The sequence below is a fragment of the Salvia hispanica genome, chromosome 3 (assembly GCF_023119035.1).
Source record: "Salvia hispanica cultivar TCC Black 2014 chromosome 3, UniMelb_Shisp_WGS_1.0, whole genome shotgun sequence".
Classification (NCBI taxonomy): domain Eukaryota; kingdom Viridiplantae; phylum Streptophyta; class Magnoliopsida; order Lamiales; family Lamiaceae; genus Salvia; species Salvia hispanica.
The window spans coordinates 46,549,573-46,563,796 of record NC_062967.1 but is presented as its reverse complement, the minus strand read 5'-3'; the positions used below and the strand labels follow the sequence as shown (position 1 = coordinate 46,563,796).

Below are 14,224 nucleotides of genomic sequence, written 5' to 3'. Positions count from 1 at the left end.
GATAATATGTACATGATGTGGACAATGTTATAAACCATGCATCCATTTGGCGAGAATCCAATAGAAATTGAAGTCCCACATGTGACTTTCTTTGTTTTTTATTAAAAAACTAAATAAACATATACTACCATTATCTATGTTATTATGTAGGTGCATATCATCCTGCCCCTTAGCCACCCTATTTCTTTAATATAAGTAGCAGACAATGATTGGATATTACTATGATTTATTAGAATGGGCAATGTCTTTTTCCTATCTCAAAATAATTTATCCCATTTCACATATGAATTTATTAAAAATGGGAATTTATTTAACTTGGTAAGTACAGTAGAAAAATGAGAAGCAGATTGTGAGAATGGTTAATCGTTGGTGGGCGGTGTAAGTGATTGAAAGGATCCTTACAGTATAGAATAGACACTAGTTTCTATGGTGAGTGGGACTCTCTCTCCTGTGTGTGCCTGTCTTTATAGTTATGTACATGAATATGTAATGTCATAATGCAAATGCTTTTTTCATTTGATAGTAGAGGCCAACAAAAAACAGTCCCCCCCTCCCCTGTCTCTGTGTTTAATCTGCTTTTCTCTCTGACTTATCTGACGTCCCACTACCCCTCTCTCTCTCTCCAATGATCTTATCTCCCCATCCAAATTCTTGTGTTCCTCTCCTCAACCTAAACCATTTTTGGTAAAAACTAGAATCTGCACCAAATTCTGTCTTTTCACTTCTGCAAGCTGAGGCCCCCTCTTCTGCTGCTTCAAGGTACCTTCTTCTCTTCTTCTAACTTCAAACAAACCCTCCCTTTTTCCTTTTTCTACCTACTTCTTTTCCATGTTTAACTGTTTTTGTGCTTTTTTTTTATTCCATATATCTCTTCTTCTTATTCTTTGTTGATGAATCTGATTTTGGGCTTTGTTGAGGATGTGTCTAGTTTTGCTTTTTTCTACTTCTATAAGGGAATTCTGATGATGTTGTATGACTTGTGATCTGGGAATTTCTTGTTGATAGCTTCCTTTTTCCCTCTGTGGAACTTCGCATAAATTTGTCATTTAATTCTTGTGTTGATTCCTTTAAAGATGTTTTTTTTTTGTGTGTGAGATGCAGCCTTTGTTTCCAACTAATCCTTTATTGAGTATGAATCTAGTGACTTTGGATTATTTTATCTCTGCACCAAGTAATTTTGGACACTGAATTATGAATCCTTATTTAGAGCAAGAGAAATAAATAGGGTTCTGTTCGAATAAGGAAATCGGATATTATGGTACATAGGCTCAAATTTGTCATGTTTTAAGAATGTTGTACTTGTAAACTATGTTACCTTGTATAACAACATTACCATTTGAAATTCTATTCCAATTTTGGGTCTGTCAGTTACAAGTTCGAATACTATATATCTGCAGATTCTTACTCATTAGATGGTCTCCATTGTTTACTTTCTTGAATGGTCTTCAAAATGCATTATCATTTACTCTTTACTGATTTATCTCTTCCTTGTTCAATTATATTGTAGTCCCAGATTAGTATATATGGTTCCTCATATCCAGCTTCTCTCCTCGAAATGTTTGCAACGGGTACTAAATTCAATTTGCAATATATCAAGTATATTTGCAATATATCATGTAATCCATAAGGTTGTTCGATTTGTTGGATTAGAAATTCATTCTCCTTGTTTAATTGGATGAACTTGAACTTAATCTCGGAAATTTAGTACTCCTAGTATATCAAGTATATATCAGTGTTTGAAGGATTACATGACCAAATGAACTCAAATTGATCAATCCATATATGCTAATATAGGGTGTTAAATGTTAATGATAGAGAACTAACTCTCTTCTCTAACACCTCAACTGATTAGCTTAAGCATTCTTAATTTCAGGTGAGTGAGTAAACAAGGGGTTGGTGGAATCGACTATGATGCCTCCCAATATGAACATGGAATCCGAGGACGAATCCGAGGTGAGCAGCCAGGTCGCCTCCAACGCCTCCGTCTACTCCAAGGAAGAGAGCCGAAACACCTCATCCTGCCTCGACGACAGTTTCATCAAGCCCGTCACACTAGACCTCACCCTCGGCTTCAACGGCTCCCCTGAACCCGACCTCACACACCCCAGTGATGCCATCGCCAACAACCCCCCTCCGCCCTCCTCGCGAGTCTTCTCGTGCAACTACTGCCGCCGCAAGTTCTACAGCTCCCAGGCACTTGGAGGCCACCAGAACGCCCACAAGCGCGAGCGGACGCTCGCCAAGAGGGCCATGCGTATGGAGATGTTCTCCGACAGATACGCCAGCCTCGCCTCGCTCCCCCTCCACGGATCCGCCTTCCGGTCTCTAGGCATCCAGGCTCATGCTTCAATGCACCCGGAGCAGGGGATGATACGAGGCGGTGGTGGTGCGAGGTTTATCGATCAAGGCTACTTCGGATTGCCACTCTGTATGGAGTACGAAGAAGGGGAGCTATCGTGGCCGGGAAGCTTCCGACAAATGGAGGGTCTCCGGGGACATCCGGCCTTCGAAACGGGGCAGGGATCGGATATAGCAGGCGGGGCTGCTCTGCCTCCGAGGACAGAACATTCATCTCTTCCTGACCTAAACCTCAAACTTTGACAATTTTTTTGGCACTGGAGTTTTACATGTGATGCATAAATAATTGTACAAAGATTTGAGTGGTGGAGATGGAGATGGAGATTTAGAGGTTGCAGCTTCAAACAGAGATTCTTGGTAGATGAATTTGGTGTGGAGATGCTATAATTTGCTAGTTGGGATAAGAACACTAATATTGTACCATCACTCTAATGTCGACTATAATACTGCTAAAATTTCCATTTCTATCTTCTGTAATTCACTCAATTTGTACTCTTATTGAAGCATATCAAGATCAGGTTAATGTACTTTCTTGTGGGAATAAGGAAATAATTTATATATTTTGGAGTGAATCTTTTGAGCGGGATCGCGTGGTGTGGGCGTGTGTCCGGTCTGATTGTGTTTGCGGGAGAGAGGTTGCGGTGCCGGGCTCAGAATAGCATCTGTGTATGTAGGGAGAGGCCGAGTGTGGGGTCCGGTCCGGTCCGGTCCGGTCCGACCACAACAACAACTGTGTTAACCAAACACATACTACACATGAAATTCTATTTCATGCTTTATTCTATATACACTTAACTTATTTAACATAATTTTCATCAATCTCGCTCTAAAAAAGGAAATACTTATACAAGAAATAGGAAGTACTACTACTACTGTTTCGCACTATTATCATTACTCCAAACAATTGGAATAATCAGTTGGGCCCAGCGGTAAGTTTAGGGCCTGCTCATTTAAGCCTCATTTATGCATTTTATAGAACTTACCTAGGCCGAATATCCTACGACTTATGCTTATGATATCAAATTTAATATATTTGGTCAACTTGTTCAATCAAGTCATTGACATTATTCACATAAATAATTTTATCTTTGTTATTTATATTTTTATTATCAAGCTATTAATTAATTATAGAGTGAACAGCATCCATTAATTGTCAATGAAGCTTCAAAATGAAGCGCGACATGGATGGAAATAATTTTAAATTTTTAGTATTGTTAAATCTATAATAACATGGCATCAAATTTGTGCATGGTGAATTTAAAGCGAATGCAACCATTCTCAAATAGAATAATAAAAGAATCAATAAAATATAACCAAACTTATCCTAAACCACTCTGTATTAAAATCCATGATGATGAGTTGGAATAAATACTAATTTCACTCTATTGAAAGAAGGCAATTTCATTTAATGAAGAATATAAAAAAGTCGTGAGACACACTCTGGTGAAAGAAAAAAGAAAAGGAGGAGAGAGAGAGTATTATTTAATGAGACATTACATTAATATTATATATAGATGAATAAGTGAGAGTATTTGGCACTCAAGCAAAAGGTCATAAAAGTCATCCAGACAATGAGATATTAGGACCACTCGAAGCGTTAATTTGACTTACTCAAGGGGTACTTTAGGGTTTTCATACCTCCAACAAAGCAAATCATCCGCGTTGAAGACTTGAAAGTGTGAAAAAAGAATTCAGCCGTTGCAACTTGCCAAATATATACAGCGAGGAAGAGAGAGAGCGGTAGAGTCAATGCTCTAAAATTTCAACCAAGCCCTAAGATTCTTTTGAATTTTACGGAAATTTGCTCTGTCTCTGTAAGTTTTCAGCTCTTTCTCTCTTCCAATCATTTTGCTTTTTTTGTTTCTGGTGTTTGAGTTGGAAATGGAGAGAGAGCGAGATCATTCTGATGAGCTGTCAGGGGAGAAAAATAGGGATGGCCCGCATGAAAAAGCTCAGTTTTTTGATAAGGGTATTGATTTTCTTGGAGAAAAATCGGCAGATAAAATCAATTCGATCGGTGGTTTTGATGAAAAGGCTAAACGGGCTGGGAATTTAGGGAGTCAGGAGCTTACTCTTAGCTATCTCTGCGAGAATTCGAAACCGTTATTTGAAAAAGATGCTTCGTTGCTGAATTCTTTTGATAAATTTAGCGGTAGGTATAAGGGGAAAGAGATAGCGGTAGCTGAGGATCAAAATGAAGGGGAAAATAATGTTTGGGTGGAAAGGGATTTTCTTAGGTTGAACGAGAGCAGAGGGAATTCATCTAAGAGGGAGGCTGAGAATGCTGATAATGATGCTGAGAATAGGGAGAAGAAGCCAAAGGTTGAGTCTTTGAACCTATCTTTGGCTCTTCCTGATGTTTCCCTGTCCTTGGCCGGGTCGAATCGTGTTCAGAATGGGGGGGATCTTCCCTCTAGATTGCGGCCTAGTAGGAGTGTTCAGTCATTGGGGCCGTCGTATAACAATAATACGCAGACGACTTACTCAAATGACTTTACAGCAGCCTCGCTTTCCTACTCGTATTCTCATCCCCATTCGCATAATCCTAGCTGCTCGCTCACTAGGAACTCGACTGAGAATTATGAATACTCGGGTGGAAGTCATAGGAGGGACTGTGATCAGATCTGGAATTGTGGGGAGGGAACTAATGGTTCTGTCCACAGCCGTTTTAGGCCGATTGGAGATGGCACTGTTGCATTTTCCAATCATGTGGGTGGTGGAGGAGGGGTTGGGATGGGTAATCGCAATGGATTGAATAAGGATTCTAGTAACAATAGTCTTTATAGGACAGCTAGCTCTGAAAATCTTTCATTCTTCCCGTCTGAGCTGCCTGCTAGACCAGTGACAGATGGTCAGTTGGGTGATTCAAGGAGAAGAAACTTGGAGAACTTGAGAGATTCAGAAGATATAGATGTGGTGAAAGGGCGTAAGCTTTCACGACCTGAGAGAATACTTAGGGAGATTGTTTCGGAGTCTGTTCCTGTCATGGCACAAGTAATGCAGGAGCTCACCGATGAAACAGTTGAATCTGTTAAAGAGTACTTGAAGAATGTCATCGACAGCCCTGAGAGGAAAGATGAATTGGTGGCTTTCCAGAAGAGACTTGAGAGAAGATCCGACCTTAGCACCAATGAGACTCTCTCAAAGTGCCAAAAGAGCCAACTTGAAGTTTTGGTCGCGATTAAAATGGGACTAGGAAGCTTTTTACATAGCAAGAACCGACTCCCAGTATCTGAATTAGTTGATATTTTCTTGCTTGAAAGGTGCCGGAACATAAACTGCAGGCGGTCATTACCTGTTGAGGATTGTGACTGCAAGATTTGCTCAACAAAAAAGGGATTTTGCAGTGAATGCATGTGTCCTGTGTGTTTGAATTTTGATTGTGCCAGCAACACATGCAGTTGGGTTGGTTGTGATGCTTGTTCACACTGGTGTCATGCGGCTTGTGGCCTTCAAAGAAACCTCATAAAGCCCGGCCCCTGCTTGAAAGGGTCTTCGGGGGCAACCGAGATGCAATTTCACTGCCTTGGCTGCGGCCATGCTTCTGAGATGTTTGGGTTCGTTAAGGATGTCTTCATGTCTTGTGCCAAGGATTGGGGTCTAGAAACCCTGATCAAAGAGCTCGACTGTGTTAGGAAGGTCTTTGGAGGAAGCGAAGATCGCAAAGGAAAGGAGTTGCATATCAAGGCTGATGAGATGATCAGCAAACTTCGGAGCAATATCATTACTCCTCCAGAAGTCTGCAGTTCTATCTTCCAATTTTTTAACTGTGAGTTCCCAAACCTCTTCTTTCTGCTTGTCTTTACTCACTAGTTATGCTCATTACAGTCTTGCTATATCTTCTCGAGTGCAATGTATTATGCGGCGGATTGGCCATTCAATGACTTGACTGATAACTGTTCTTTTGTGTCAGAAAAGATTCAATATAGAATTCTTAGTTGGACCAAATTGATATGTGTTCAATTGTTGTATTTTGATCTGTTCGGTAGTTAGGATCGGAAAGCTTGGCAGCTTGCTATGGCCGAATGATAATAGTATTCATGTTTTGTATTGTGTCATGAAATGAATTTTGTTTGGTTGGATATATGATATTGAGATGTTGAACATGATTCACATTCATTGCCATCCATACAAATTGGTTTTTTCAAGTATCGGTTCATTATTCAAATTGATCGTATTCTTTTTTAGCACATGTAAAAGGCTAATATGCCATTGTTAACAAAATGCTTCTATTGATTATTCACAATGCTATTCCAGTTGGAAGAGATGATATGAAGCAATCTGGATCATGAAAGGTTTTTTTTTTTTAAGAATTGCATTGCTTAAAAATTATCTTCTATTCAAAGTTTATAACCATCGTTAATGAAGGTCGAAAATATATTGTGTTCTTATTTATTTGGCGCTTAAGTTTCGTATGAGAATCAATCTCTTTTGAGTCTTCCTAAATCTGACCCGAGAAACAGACGGAGAACGTTCATCCCTTGTCCTAATACTGAATTAGAAATTCTGAAACAAGACTGGCTCTGATCAATTTCTTAGTCTTACCTCTTTGATAGATTTCTTATGTAGCACATAGCATTCCTTTGCCATATTTCATGTCATTTTTTAATGGCAGCTGACTGACTCAACAATGATTCCGATTTTTACTGTTTGCCTTTTTTGCTTGCTTGAATGCAGCTGCAGATTCTCTCTTGGAGATGGGTGCTTCAAACATGCCTTCAAAAGATTTGACCGATCAACCGAGCTTTGCAAAAGATGCTTCGACTCTCCCACCCTCCAACGCTCTTGCTCCCTCACCATCTTTCTACAACATGAACTCCTCGCGCGGGCGGCAGGAGTCATCGCCCTTTGATCCTTACCACAACGACGTAAAAGCTCCTCCCATGAGTGACAAGATTGTTGAGGATGAATGGTCGGTCAAGCCCATAAAGAAGGACGGTTTTGACAGCTTGGCGAGCCTCGTGCGCATCAAGGAAGCCGAAGCCAGAATGTTCCAGAGCCGCGCTGATGAGGCACGCACAGAGATCGAGAATTTCAGGCGGATGGTGAGGCTGAAGACCGAGAAGCTGGAAGAGGAGTATGCCGAGAAGCTAGCAAAGCTGTGTCTGCAGGAGACGGAGGAGAGGCGGAGGAAGAAGCTCGAGGAGCTCAAGATGTTGGAGAATTCGCACTGCGATTACTACAAGATGAAGATCAGAATGCAGTCGGAGATCTCTGGATTGCTCAAGAGAATGGAAGCAACGAAGCAACAGTTAGTTTAATTATTGTTTCCTATATTAGGCTCAGATGCTCTGTTTTGTTTTGGAAGAAACCAAGATTTTTGAATACTCTGTTTCAACTTATGTTTTGCTTGTATGATTTCGAACACCAAATTGTTTAATGATCAAGCAATTGTGACAGAGAAAGCCTACTTTCCTTCCTTTCATCTATGAAACCATTTTATATGAGAAACTACATATTAATACAACTATAATTTTAACAACTCTATGAATATTCATTTCATTTATTTGCACAATAGTGACAATACAATATTTAAACTCCCATATTTAAACTCCCATATAGAACAAATCAATCATTCCTACAACAAACAATCACTCACAAATCACCAATATACATGATACCAAATCATGAAAAAGAATTGAAAAAGAAAAGAGTAAAAATGGTTCATGCATAACGAGCAAGAGAGACAGAAAAATCGACAGAGATGCCGAAAAGCAGAATGCAGAGGGCAAGAAAGTTGATGAGACGCCCCTCGTTCTGGTGTTGCAGCCTCATGAGAGTGGCTTTCTCCGAGAGCCCCGTCAAGGCTGTGGCGATGGCCATGAAGAGGAGAGCTCGGCCACCATTGACATGCCACGGGGCGATCATTGCCTTTGAATGCGAGGGGGAGCTCCGAGGCAAAAAGACAGCGAGTCCAACCAACCACTGCCATAAGGAATATACTAGTTTTACTCTCGTGCGATGCAAGAAGCTAGTAAACAATAAATCTTAGATAGATAGATAGATAGATAGATAGATAGGTAGATACCTGAGCGCAGAAGAGAGTAAAGGTGCCGATTCCAATCCAAGAATGCAAGCTATACATGTCGGTGAGGCCGACTTGATCGTGATATTTGAAGGCAGCATGCAACCCCACAATCCCTAACACCATAGCCACCAAGTGGAAGAAGAGATGAACAAATTTCCTTACTTGCCACTCTGCTTTTACAGTCTTGTACGCCATCATAGCTGAAAATAGACACAATTTATTCATCGAAGTTGTTTCATACAAATAGGTATAGAGAATTTGTTGGTTTGGATTATTTTATTCATACCTTCACCAGCCATGAATATGAACCCAAAGAACATGAGGAAAGGATGAACCTGCACAAACAAACATTAATGGGAATATGTAACTCTGAGAATGAAGAAGAAGAGGGCAAAGGCGTACGTTAAAGACGCGACGGGCATCATCTGAATCGAGGTCGAGTCCCTCGCGATAGTGGAGCAGCCACACCAGCATGAGAATGGTTGCTAGTATGCCAAAGAAGTGAGCCACCACGGTAAGACCCGAGGCTGAACTATGATACCTACCCCTGTCGCGCTCAACGTCCATTTTCAATCAAACAATTTGAGGCTCAGATGAAACAAAAATGCTACACACGAATATCTCTTATTGTGCACAATTTTCTCTGCGCCTAAACTTATATATTTATAGGGACGGAATAGAACTTAATATGCAACAATTAATCAACTTTGGAAAAGTTGCTTGCGTTGCTGGTTTGGCATATTTGCTTAGGGAGAATGACTTTATACTTTAGCAAGGGATAATGAAAAGTTGTCTGAGTAAACTAGGTAACTAAAGCTTTTTCTGTTTGGATTGATAGAGTTTTCTAAATTCCAAGCAAAAACCACTTCTTTTTCTTTGTAAAATATGCATGTGTCTTCGCTCCATTGGAAAGCGATGATGATTCTCTGTTATTATATTATACTCATATATACTGTTGTGTTGAGTTTCAAGAGGATTGAATCATGTTTAATGAGCTAGTGTTTTTGGTGAAAAGTTGAATAATGATACAGCAGCAACATGTGCTGTTGAGCGATGAGTGGATTGGAATAAGAGTTCTGCCAATCAACAAACTGCAGAAATAGATGGCACAATGTGAAGAAAATAGGAGATAGAAACATTACATACTCCTGTTGTCATTTGATATTGAATAACTTTTGTTTCAAAACCAATAAATCCAGACAAATAAAAAGCAACAATTGAGTTAATATACAATGTAAAGATTGCGTGTTTGACAATTATCCTCACTCCAATATATCCCAATTCCCACATAAAAGGAGCACAATGTAAAAGTTACACCTATGTGAAAAGCAACCTGATTCTACAATCTACAACATGAGAGAGAGATAGAGACAGAGACGCAACTATGCATCCTCTGAAAAGCAGCCTATGTGAAAAGCCTGGATGAGACTGAGGTTGCATTTTTCAGTAGTCGAGTTCTTAGACGTACTTGGACCAGAAGTGAAGCAGTAAGGGCGCTTCACGGGAGGCAATACCAACCCTGATTGTTTGTCCATTGCGAGTAGCTTCCCACACTTGCTGCACAGTCATAATCACCAAAAATTCACCACTAGGAAAATACTCTTCAACAAGGAAGAAGGAAAGAGTGTAGGAATATTTACCTGCACACCTTCACAAACAGTGTTTGATAACTGCAAACCCAGTGCTGCAACAAAATGAAAAAAATGTAGTTTTAAACCTTAAACAGCTTCAAGTATTTAGTTGCATATCAAATAAGAGTACCAGCAAAAGCTGCAAGGCCATTTTTGGATGGGCAGAGATAAAAAACTGCAGAGCCATAGAAGCATGTTCCTGCAGGAACAATTTTTCAAGGAGATAATTTCAGTATCCAAATGTACTGGGAATGGGTAGATGTCAGTGCTGAAAGCCCTCTTACCGAGACGTGTCTAAATACATGATGAGTTGAAAAACCTCGTGCATGCAAATGGCTGCCACCCTTCATAAGAAATTTAACAGTAATGCATCAGATCTAAGTTGAAATTCAGACTGGGTACGAAAAAACACTTACATTGAAAACTCAGGAAATAAGAAATATTATTAGCAGGAACACTAACAAAAAACATCTAGCAGTAGGCACTCATTTACCAAAAACATTTCAAGTGAAAGCTGGGCTTTCTCCCATAGTTACTTAAATAAACTACTACTCCCTCCGTCTCACTATAAGTGAAGCATTTCTAATTCGGGACGGGACTTTATGTAGTGTTGTTTGTGAGTAAAAAGTAGAGAGACTGATGTTTCCATATTCAGAAATGTGTCATTTAGAGTGGGACATCCCAAAAAAGGAAAATGTGTCACTTAGAGTGGGACGGAGGGAGTATTAAACTACAGTATCTAGCAGACTATTACAACGAAGCCTTTATCTCATTCCTTATATGTGCACGATAATGAGCCTCTAAGGCACAATACATAACTGCAAAGGCAGTTCACTGAAGCCTTCACTAGAAGCATGGAAAACTGCTTCAAGCAATACAGTCAATGATTAGAGGAATAAGAAAATAAAGCACGTTCAAGCATAGCTTACTAAATCACCTCATCAGGTGAAAAGAAAGCTACTGCATCAGGATCCACAGATCCTGCTGTGTGTAATGATACTACTGCTCTGAAAACTGAGGGGAGAAGTAACTCGATCACAGCAGCTTTATCTGCAGCATGCATTTCTGGACGTTCTCTCCATTTGCTTGTGCTTGGGAAGCTAAGATCTTTTGTTGACTCAGTTGGGCTCTCATTTGCCGAAGAGGGCAATGACGATGCTCTCTTTAACCACTCCATCCGCTGGTAAGTACATGCTTGCAGATTTGGAACTTCTTTCTCCAGATGAGACAGCATATCACTCACTGTTTTTAGATCACCAATCTCTTCATAAGATATCGGCAGAGGACTGCAGTGCTTCTTTGTTGCTGGTTCTAAAACAGAATCGTCGGCAAGGTGCGGGAAAAATTGCCTCTTTTGATCTGTGAACGCCTTAAGTGCCAGCCTATGCAAAACCACAAAAAAAACAAATACTTATGACAAATATATTGAACTTTGTGAGAGAGATATACATTCATATATAAGCATGAATGTTTAGTTTTCAATTAATTGAAAATTTGAAACCCATCCAATCCAGATTAAAACTATACTAAGAGGCAAGAGCAATCTATTTACCCAGCACAATATAACTATGTCATATTTAAGGTTATACTTTTCATGGCATCAATTGAAATTATTTGCATAAATTATTGTGCTAGAAGGGTAACATGAACGAGTGAGCACCAATCTGATTAGAATCAGAAACATGTATTGAAAGAAGAGTGTCACAAGCATCCAACATAAATTTTCAGGATACTGCTCTAGGATAACTGCAGTCCCAATTGTTATCTGCGATCCATTCCTAGTCAGAGTAAATATCCATGGATAACAGCATTTCGAATTGGATAACTAATCTGCCTTGACCTGTAATATGCAGGCCAGATAGTGGAACAGACCAAGATATCAATAGCTAGCCTAGGTTGGGGTTGCTGTATATCCTTTTCTTTAAGCAAGCCCAGCAATAGCCAACTTTTGGCACCTTTAGCTTCAGTATCAAATAAGCATACCTGGTTCGATCAACAGCAGATGCACCAGCCTGGCCAGCAAGTTGCCGCTTCCATGCGTAGGCAACAACAGCTCCATCTGGACAGACCAGAGGCATGTGGAGACCCCAAGAATTACTACGTGAACGGAGAGAGTCATTTAATACACCAGATTCCTCCAGCTGTCTTCCTAACAAACACAAAATCATATCATGTGAAATCACATTTTATGACCACAAACAGTGAGAAATTTTCCCTCCGTGCAGATTGAGATAAAAGAGAAGACCCACAAAGAGAGAAAAATGTTATGAGTTGATTCACAAAATATGTCAAATTTTGCATTTTGAAGTCCATATCAAAATGCACAAAATATGCAGTAATCTAAAAAGAAAGGTGAAAGAGCAACAAACACAAGATAGATACAACAGGTTTGTATGATCCAAGCCCATCCAGAAAATACCCATAAAGTTTTAAAGTTCTTCCATGACTTCATTGACTACCAACATGGATCAAAAAGGTTAGCAAACATTTCAAAAATGGAGTTTGGTGTACAAGAAATTGAAGTATTACTACTATGATTATAAATTGGGCCGCAGCTTTATATCTCAGCTCCTAAGATACAACATCCAGAAACAGCTACTTAAAGTTCCTCAATGGCTCAATCTACAGAGCATAAGAAAAACACACTAACACTAGACAATAAAAACATGTGATATATTAAACCTTCACAGGAAACAATCATAAGAAAAACACAAATGAAAGATTCCTACAATGATCACATCTAATTTCGCTGAGTATGTCCATGTCATACATTACAATCCATCTTTCTTTCAACCAAAATTTAAGCTAACTACCAATTGGCCATTTGGGCATAATTATCATTCGCATTCCTTATGCTAGCGGGTGAAATTACAAGTATCATAGCAAAATGCCCAAAATCACACCCCAACTCAAGCTTTCTACCAAGTTGTGTGAATGAGTAATCAATTCCAATTACACACAATTAATAGTAGGTTCAAATAAAATTCAACAAACTTATACGAATGAAATCATGGATGCACATAGACGTTTGTGTGAGTAATACTGACCAATCGCGCGGAGATTGACGAGGTATTGGCGCATTAGGGATTCTTCTTTGAGGATTAAGTTCAAACACTTGGCAGAATATTGGTGATGAGGCTTCTCGGCCACGAAGAATAAGGCTTCCAGCAACCGGTCCGCCCCGAGCCGCACATCGGCAATAAGCCGTCCAGCTTGGCCGAGCTGCTCCAGCGCTTGCGCCACTTGCTTGGGCGGGGCATTTCCCGCCGGCTGCTGAGCTGGTGGTGGAGCAGCTGGCTGCTGCATTTTGTTCGAATTTTGGGGTTTTGAAATTGAAATTGATTCCTACTTCTCCGATGAGGAAATTGATCCCGTCAAAGATCGCTGCTAATCAAATCAAGGGTTTGGGCTGCATTTTATTGCCACATTTTAAACTTATTAGAAACTATAATACTACCTCCAACAAATAATAATAGAGCATATTCATCTTTTACTTTAACAGTAGTAGTACTAGGAGTGGTTTTAGTTTAATAATTTCATTATAAATGTCTATAAAATTTTCCTTAACTAATGTTTTAACAATAAAATTGGAATACATGATTTTTTAGTCTTATTTAGAGACCAAAGCCGACATTTCATATTTAATCCGAATTTAAAATCTATGATCACCTAATTAAATGGTTCTACAAGCCATCATAGAAATGGGGCCCGTTATATCATATTGGGCGTATTGACGACATCCCGAAGAGATATAATCAAGAATTGTGAATCATTACCAATCCTAATTTAAAAAGGTGATGGAAGAAATATATATGCCTTGTGCAATCAATATATATGATGATTATCAATCCACTGATTAATAATTAAATACGATAATATTACATTTCTATTCCTCCTATGCTACTAGGTGTGATGGGGAACGAAGATCATTAAGATCCACTCATTATAATAAGGATTATGTCCTAACAAAAGTTAGAAATCAACAGAAAAATAAACCTCTCTTCATATACAATATATAAAAAATGGAGTTTTGGAAGATTTTGAATAATCATTTTATGCTAAACGATATAAATGCAATTAATATAAAATTTAGAAATTAATTCTAATAAATATATAATTCTATTTAGTTGGTTTTCCACGTTTCTTATTAGTGAAGATTAGTATACCATATTTCATATATACTTGAGTGAATGGGAGGTTAGAGAGA

General features: G+C 39.2%; 4 protein-coding genes across 5 annotated transcripts; 2 read left to right on the top strand and 2 right to left on the bottom strand.

Moving 5' to 3' along the window:
- The first annotated feature begins 514 nt into the window (after positions 1–514).
- On the top strand, positions 515–2,823 carry LOC125215150 (zinc finger protein 4-like). 2 transcript variants are annotated; one of them, XM_048116480.1, is made up of 3 exons: positions 515–759; positions 1,508–1,568; positions 1,874–2,823. In XM_048116480.1, exon 3 carries the CDS (start codon positions 1,909–1,911, stop codon positions 2,599–2,601), a length of 693 nt encoding a protein of 230 aa, XP_047972437.1. In that variant the 5' UTR covers positions 515–759; positions 1,508–1,568; positions 1,874–1,908; the 3' UTR covers positions 2,602–2,823. The 2 variants fall into 2 exon arrangements, with proteins under 2 accessions (XP_047972437.1, XP_047972436.1); XM_048116479.1 differs by lacking the exon at positions 1,508–1,568.
- Positions 2,824–4,058: 1,235 nt separating this feature from the next.
- On the top strand, positions 4,059–7,763 carry LOC125213264 (protein OBERON 3). The gene is made up of 2 exons (XM_048113710.1): positions 4,059–6,127; positions 7,036–7,763. Exons 1-2 carry the CDS (start codon positions 4,240–4,242, stop codon positions 7,617–7,619), a joined length of 2,472 nt encoding a protein of 823 aa, XP_047969667.1. The 5' UTR covers positions 4,059–4,239; the 3' UTR covers positions 7,620–7,763.
- Positions 7,764–7,831: 68 nt separating this feature from the next.
- LOC125213265 (probable transmembrane ascorbate ferrireductase 3) lies at positions 7,832–9,031 on the bottom strand. Its single transcript, XM_048113711.1, has 4 exons — positions 8,789–9,031; positions 8,673–8,721; positions 8,387–8,586; positions 7,832–8,283 (listed from the first exon to the last, which is right to left on the bottom strand). Exons 1-4 carry the CDS (start codon positions 8,951–8,953, stop codon positions 8,023–8,025), a joined length of 675 nt encoding a protein of 224 aa, XP_047969668.1. The 5' UTR covers positions 8,954–9,031; the 3' UTR covers positions 7,832–8,022.
- Positions 9,032–9,590: 559 nt separating this feature from the next.
- Positions 9,591–13,461, bottom strand: LOC125208913 (mediator of RNA polymerase II transcription subunit 27). The gene is made up of 7 exons (XM_048108439.1): positions 13,065–13,461; positions 12,001–12,166; positions 10,955–11,399; positions 10,302–10,361; positions 10,148–10,216; positions 10,027–10,070; positions 9,591–9,943 (listed from the first exon to the last, which is right to left on the bottom strand). Exons 1-7 carry the CDS (start codon positions 13,321–13,323, stop codon positions 9,769–9,771), a joined length of 1,218 nt encoding a protein of 405 aa, XP_047964396.1. The 5' UTR covers positions 13,324–13,461; the 3' UTR covers positions 9,591–9,768.
- Between the last annotated feature and the right edge of the window lie 763 nt (positions 13,462–14,224).

Coding starts and splice junctions, on each gene's coding strand:
- LOC125215150 (XM_048116479.1), top strand. CDS start 1,909: ATGATGCCTCCCAATATGAACATGGAATCCGAGGACGAATCCGAGGTG.
- LOC125213264 (XM_048113710.1), top strand. CDS start 4,240: ATGGAGAGAGAGCGAGATCATTCTGATGAGCTGTCAGGGGAGAAAAAT. Junction 6,128..7,035: donor TATCTTCCAATTTTTTAACT/GTGAGTTCCCAA, acceptor GCTTGAATGCAG/CTGCAGATTCTCTCTTGGAG.
- LOC125213265 (XM_048113711.1), bottom strand. CDS start 8,953: ATGGACGTTGAGCGCGACAGGGGTAGGTATCATAGTTCAGCCTCGGGT. Junction 8,722..8,788: donor ATGCCCGTCGCGTCTTTAAC/GTACGCCTTTGC, acceptor TTGTTTGTGCAG/GTTCATCCTTTCCTCATGTT. Junction 8,587..8,672: donor CATATTCATGGCTGGTGAAG/GTATGAATAAAA, acceptor GTCTATTTTCAG/CTATGATGGCGTACAAGACT.
- LOC125208913 (XM_048108439.1), bottom strand. CDS start 13,323: ATGCAGCAGCCAGCTGCTCCACCACCAGCTCAGCAGCCGGCGGGAAAT. Junction 11,400..12,000: donor TCTGCTGTTGATCGAACCAG/GTATGCTTATTT, acceptor GGTTTTGCATAG/GCTGGCACTTAAGGCGTTCA. Junction 10,071..10,147: donor TGGCCTTGCAGCTTTTGCTG/GTACTCTTATTT, acceptor ATTTTGTTGCAG/CACTGGGTTTGCAGTTATCA.